At 32.0% G+C, this 7,061-nt stretch overlaps 1 protein-coding gene across 1 annotated transcript; it reads right to left on the bottom strand.

The window, feature by feature from the left end:
• Positions 1-3,527: 3,527 nt before the first annotated feature.
• LOC107409649 (E3 ubiquitin-protein ligase CSU1) lies at positions 3,528-6,770 on the bottom strand. Its single transcript, XM_048463490.2, has 2 exons — positions 6,240-6,770; positions 3,528-4,402 (listed from the first exon to the last, which is right to left on the bottom strand). Exons 1-2 carry the CDS (start codon positions 6,476-6,478, stop codon positions 3,727-3,729), a joined length of 915 nt encoding a protein of 304 aa, XP_048319447.1. The 5' UTR covers positions 6,479-6,770; the 3' UTR covers positions 3,528-3,726.
• Between the last annotated feature and the right edge of the window lie 291 nt (positions 6,771-7,061).

The raw sequence follows: 7,061 nt of genomic DNA, 5'->3' as shown, positions 1-7,061 counted from the left end.
CTGTTTTTTTTTTTTTTTTAAATAAAAAAAAGTTATTGAAGTGTCACGAGGGTAGTGACGAATTGGGTCTGTTCGGGTTGGCGCCTAATAATTGAGATTGTGGGGCCCAATGGTGGCCGGTCCTAATTTCTTGATGATGGACGGTTTACCTATTGCCACGCTGTCACAGAGATATAGGTACATATTTCGGATTTACCGGTTGCCTCTTTGCCAATTTAACGGTCAAATATTTTGGTTGATAAAAAAAAAAAATCCATTTCTTACCGGCAGCAAATAAGCAAAAATATCTAAAATGCAAACCGTTCAACAATATTTAGCCAAAGCTAAACCAAACATGTTTAGTGGTTGAGAAAATATGGGGTTGCAAATTTGATTCACGTTACGTTACAGATTTCCTTTTATAATTTTTAAACTCTAAGAACTCAGAATAGATATATCTGAGTTCCATTTCAAGCCAAAAATCAATCAATTAGTGAAAATTATTTAACCCCCAAAAAAAAAAAAAAAATTTGTCCATATTGCTTATCTTCATAGACTCATATTAATATCAATAAATAGTAATAATAAATTTGTCTGCTGGATATGGTAGTGGAATCTAGACTGAAGCCTAAAGATACCCATTACAATTTCAATCTAATTGTAAGTGTTATTTTGGATTTCAACTTCATAAATATGAGTGGACTGAATTGGGTGAGTAATAAAATATAGTAAATGCGTGGAAGATAAAATTCGTGCACAAGAGATTAATGAGTAATAAAATATGATAAAACCATTGCTTCCACACAAAATAATAATTATAAATTCAAATACTCATAAATAAAAAGAAAAAGATAGTGGGAGATGATGGATTAAGAATAAGAATCGGGGCAGAGGTAGTGTATTAAAAAGGTAAAATAAGAGGCATATGAAGATTGAGTTAGGCAAAGAACAGCTTGGTGTCAGGTGTCACTGGTGGGCAACCCAGCCAGCCCAGCAGGAGTTGTATGGTATGCGTCTTTCTTTGTAGGTAAAGCTGTACCGTGATCATAATGAGGTGGTGGAGTGTGGGGTCATATGGTGGCTTAGTGGATTTTGTTTTGGATAAGGATGTCAAGGTATATGCCTTGCTTTTACATTCCAAATAAAAGACTATCTTAATTTTATTTCAAAAATAAATAAATAACTGACTTCTTGTCCTCTATTAATTTCTCAACCACCCCCACGTGGATAAAGTTATTCTGCTTGCAATTTGCAATTCGGCTAATAATATCATATGTGTCAGCATTTCATAAGGAGGTTTGACTTCTGGGTTTAGTGAAGCCTTTTTCGTTTGTTCTTCAATCCTTCTATTTCTCAAAGGTCCAAATCCGTGACAAGATATATTGTTTGTACTAGGGTGGGTAAAAATCGAGTTAGACGGTTTGATTTGGTTAAATATAGAAAAAAATTAAAATAATCGGTTTGGATTATGGATTTGATAAAATTTTATTTAATATAATCCAAACTAAATTGATTATCAATTAAATTAATATTTTAGTTTACTTTTATATATAAATATATTGTATAATTATAAAATAAAATTATTAAAAATTATTTTTATTAACATTTTATAAGTTTAAAAATTGATAATTGTAGATTTGTATTGTAGTTATATGATTTTATATTGTATTATTTAAATGGATGTATGTTAAAATTATTTAATTTAGAAAATAATTTTAAAAAGATACCTAATTCAAAATATAGATGAATGATTAAAAAAGATTAAAAAAAAAATTATACAATTTTGGTCCAAAAAGATACATAATTCGAAATATATATATATAAATTGGGTTTAGATCCAACATGAGATCCAAACCGATCCAAACGCAAATCCAACCCAAATTGATCAAGGATAATCGGTTCGGTCGGTTTTTGGATTGCACATGCGATTCGGTTCGGTTCTGTTTATATCCAATCCAAATCAAATTAATCGTTCGATTTAAAAAAAAATTCATAAAACCAAACAAATCCGCACCGAACTCACCCCTAATTTGTACAATTAACCAAATAAATAAATAAATAAATGAATTGTTTGCACAAGTTGAGGGCCTTAATCTAAGGGTTTTTTTTTATTCAAAAAAAAAAAAAAACCCTAAGGGTCTTTTTATTTTTTATTCTTTTTTGGATAATTTGCTTTATGGTTGTTTAGGTATTATTTTGCAGCTTCTAAAAGAATTAGTTTCAGTTGTGTTAAAGAGAAAATCAATTGAAAAAACAAAAAATTGTTTGGTAAACTAGGTTAATTAAATTCTATCACAATTAAAAATTAGATATGAGTGTTTGGTGACATTAAATATAAAATTGCTATAAAATTTTACAAATATTAAAATGAATATAATTTATATAAGTATTTGTTTTAGAAAAATGATTTATATGCAATTATGTTATGATTTTTTTATTAAAATTGAATTCAAATATATTATTAAGGAAATGTTTAATAATACATGATAAATTATACAAAATATTTATCTATAAAAAAAAAAATGAAAGTTTGTGTGAATATTTTATAGAATAAGGATAACGATAAATTAATATACATATATATATATATATATATATGTTTTATAGAATAAGGATAACGATAAATATATATATATATATATTAGAATTTAAATTTTTTTCGTAATTATGAAAAATTTGGAATTTTTAAAACAGCTCTCAACATGTTTTCAAATTAACTTTGTAACTATTAAGATTATTTGAGAATCATGTTAGAATCAGTTTTATCAAACCCTAAATTCTCCCAAACTTATGGAAAAATTTATTCTAAACACTCGACAATCAATCCCAAACGTCTGTTCCTTAACCTAAAAGGTTGACTTCGAAATTTGCAATATACTTTAATACATTTTTTTATTTTTCTTTCTTTAATTACCTAAAATTCAGTTTGACCATTTCAGTGCAGCGATACGATATTATGAATGATTGGGTTGGTTATACTACCCGATCCATATGAATCATCATGGGTTGTCCTCTCGCCAACAATGGTACTGATTTGCATTTTTCTTTATCATTTCCATCAACGCCTATCATTAGTAGCCATTTGTGGTCTTCCCATGATCAATGGCTGCTGATAAGTGTGGGAGGATTGCCGGTGGCTTGCCAGGAGTTTTCCCGATGGTCTCGCCACCGAAAAGTATATAAGTTATTAAAGAAAATGAAAAAGAAATGTTTTGGGTTTATACGAGGGCATTCTAGCAGATCCACATAGAAAGGTACTGCAGAAACTATGCTTTCCAACTAGAATCTCTCTAACCTTTATGAGGTGGTATATTCCCCAACAACATCACAAGCGAACAAATCAGTGGATGTTGGAAAGAAGCATAAATCGATTGTGTTGAAAGAACCTTGCTAAATCGATTGTGATGAAAAAACCTTGATGGAACCAATATTGATTTAACATACCTCTAACCAAAATAAAAGGTTGAAACATCCTCAAAAACTAAAGATATCCAAACATTGCAACATCTCGCTGAAGATTAAAGCCAAGCCATAGCCATAGCCATACATCAACATAAAATTAAGGATGCATAATGACCAATATAGCTATCTTACAGAAACATTCCTGATTGAGTTAACTTAGAGGGCAGTAGTGAAAACACGATACAAGAAGCATTTGAAAGAACACCAAAAAAGAAAGAGCTATCATTTCTTCTATTCAGGTAAATGTAATGGGTACATAATAACCCAAAAAAGGAAACTTGAAGCTCAAGTCTTTGTTGCAGGCCTAACCAGTCCCAAACCACTACCACTCCCCAAATGCTTGAAGTCCCTTGCTTCAAGATGATCTCCATGGCCGGCAAAGCCTGTTCCTCCTTTTTCCAACTTCACCAAATTCCTCTCTTTACACCCCTTGTTGCAAACAAGACAAACCTTATCAACCACCATAAACTTTTCAGCACACTTCTTACAAAAGACATGTCCACATGTGTTGAGGGCCACAAGTGACAGTGTGTTAGTCAGAGTGACCTTGCAGCTAGGACAGATAAAAGTTCTGTCCAGAGATGAAGATTTCTTCCCATCGCTATTGTCTTCTGTGAAAATGATGGGGAAAAGAGTCTTTAGCTTCAGCTTCTCCTTGCCTTCAGGACAGACAGTACTGGTGGAGGGGACATCCACTTTAACAGGAGCATCTGGTGTAGCAGAGGGCAGCCAAAATGCTTTCATTGTTCGAAGTGCTTCTTCCTCGTACGACGTGACCTTGACACTATTAGCCCCATGGAAACCATTCTTATCTCGGCTGTAGTTTCTATCATTATATTGTGGTACTGCACCATGGTTTTGTTGATCAAATGCCTCAAGCTCTCTAGCTTTCTGCAGCATTATCTTCTCATCTTCCTCTTCCTTTTCTTGCTTCTCCTGAGCAGCATGTGCAGCTACCTTCCTGCCAACAAACCAAGATCTTCAGTACAGAATTGATGACAAAAATTACAAAGTCAGTTGAGCAAGACCAATCATAAAAACTAGTTAAGAATTTAAGACAAAGTAATGAGTACATGCAAGGAGCTTCTCATATTTCCACCTTTCGCTACTAACCTGTATAGCACTCTTTCTACCAAACCTTTTCAATAAGGAAAATATAAAAAGTAACTAAATAAACTAGATTTCTGATTAATATCTGTAAGAATGAGAAAAAAACCAATATAAAGAATATTAAAATTCCTTCCAGAAGTATCGTCAATGGTCAATATGCTGCTGTAGATGAGAATACAATTACATGAGATACTTCTTTTGCAACCACATAGATGCATTTTCTAAACTTCTTTAACGTTGTAAAGCCAAATTGTTTAAGAAAGAATTTCATCATTGATGACCACACATACAAGCAAAATTAACTTTATGACCACCAAGAAGAACAACTGAATTTCATGGTTAATTACTTAATTAGTTAACTGAACGACATTTCTTCAATACAACATAAAATCATTCCAAAACACCTGATTACCACATTTTAAAATATATATATATATATATAGATATATTCTTTTACTAAGACTGACAAAGAATTATAGATTATGTAGCTTTACAAAACTAAATATATGTCGAGCTCTTAAACATTAAACAATGTTATAGTCATATTCAGAGAGCTCATTGTGTATAAAGCCCTAGTCCCAATTGAATTACCAAGTTCATCACAAAAACTTGTACCTTCTGCTCAGAAAATGGTAACAAATCACCCTAAAACCTGAAATAGAATGTTTCAAACATTTTATTGTTACATGAGGTAACAGCCTTTTTCTATGGATCGCTACCGCTGTTATTCTGTGAGAACGATTTTAGGAATAGAAATCAATTTACGATAACCACCAAAAGGCACAACTTTGTCCTGTAAAAACTGAATGGAAACTAATTAGTTATACAAATGTTTTTCATGAGATTAGCACTAGATAACAACTACTTTGGGGATACAATTTTGCTCGGTAACCGTACAAAAAATTTAAAAGTATTCCTGAATAAAAAGATCATCCATAGTAATATGAGAAGAGAAACCCTTATTGGATAATGAAGTATAAGAGGGTAGAATGTTCAGATAATGAAATCTAACCTTCAATTTTTTCATTTTTCTTTTTCTTTTAACACCGAATGGTCTATGAACCTCTTATCTTTCGCAGTTCCCTCTAATTAACATCTTGCTTCATTCACTTAAAATCCCTAACTTCATTAGGAAAGTAAAACAGCATTTTTTGGTGATTAACGACTTTTTCATCAAAAAATGTTTTTGTATCCCAGCCAAATTCCCTCTAATTAAAATCTTGCTTCATTATCTTAAAACCTCTAACTTTATAATTAAAGTACAACAAAACATTTTCTGATTCTTCTTTACGCATAATGACTTTTTCGTTGGCAAATACAAAAAAATGCTCCTATATACCAGCCAACTCCAGATTAATGCCTCAGTTCTCAGTCAGGTCTAAACTCACAAAAATCCCGTTTTTTTTTTTTTTTTTTTGCCCCAAATCCTAGTCTTCTAAGTTCTAGTAATCTTTTCCTTTTTCTTCAAAAAGTACTCCACAGTAGATGAGAGGCACAAACAATACGAAACAAAGCTTACAATCATAAAAAGCGATAATATGTATAAATATAGGCAATAAATTCATTCACAAACAAAATAATCAGGCTAAAGGCCAAGCATTAGCTGGATTTTTTTTTTTTTTTTTTTTGGTTTATGCGAAAAGAAGTAGACATAGAAGAGACAGAGAGAGAGGGATGGGGGTAAGGACCTTTGAATGTCTTTTTTCTGAGAAAGCAAGCACTCAAGGATGCATTCCTTGCAGAAGACATGGCCCTTCTGGCAACACAAGGGGTCGATGAAAGGCTTCAAACATAGGCTGCAGGCATCGAAGGGCTTGATAGAGTCCTTGCCAAGCCTCTCTCTCTGGGTTCCGTACCCTAGCTTCCGCTTCTCGTCATACGTGAAGAAGGCTAGGTCGTTATTGTTCTTCGAGTGCCTCTGTGGCATTCTCTTTCTCTTTCTCTTTCACTCAGCGAGCAACAGAAACCCTAATTCTGATCTATAAGGTATCGAATTGAATTTTCCTTTTTTTCAGTATCGGAATAAATTAAACAGATACGAAGAACCCTAGAAATTGCGAGACACAAATCTTGCGAGTTGGGACTCTAGAATTGGGATGTTGCATCGAAGTGATTTTGGGATTGTTCGTATATTTGGTGCGTGAGAAAGAAAGATCAGGTAAGGTCATGAACACGGCTCCTTTACCTGCTTCTCCTCTTCTTGTTCCTTATATAATTTCCTTTTTTCTTTTTTTATTCGGTGAATCTTATTATGTAGTTGGGTTTAAGATAATAATCTTTCTTGTTTTATTTTTTTTTTTTTGGATAAGCCTTCATTCTTTTTTAATTATAAAGGAAAAACAATTTAAAACTTCTTAGAGGGGTCAACTATTTAACTAAAAGATAAATAATTAAATTTGCGAAGGAGCACCTTTTTATTTTTTAAATATTTTTGTCAGCATAATTTTTTTTAATAATTCATCTAATTTATAAATTATTTAATTTTTTTTTCTATTGGACTCATGCATTCA

This window comes from Ziziphus jujuba, chromosome 1 (assembly GCF_031755915.1).
Source record: "Ziziphus jujuba cultivar Dongzao chromosome 1, ASM3175591v1".
Classification (NCBI taxonomy): domain Eukaryota; kingdom Viridiplantae; phylum Streptophyta; class Magnoliopsida; order Rosales; family Rhamnaceae; genus Ziziphus; species Ziziphus jujuba.
The sequence above is the reverse complement of the archived record's forward strand: the minus strand, read 5'-3'. Positions and strand labels throughout refer to the sequence as shown.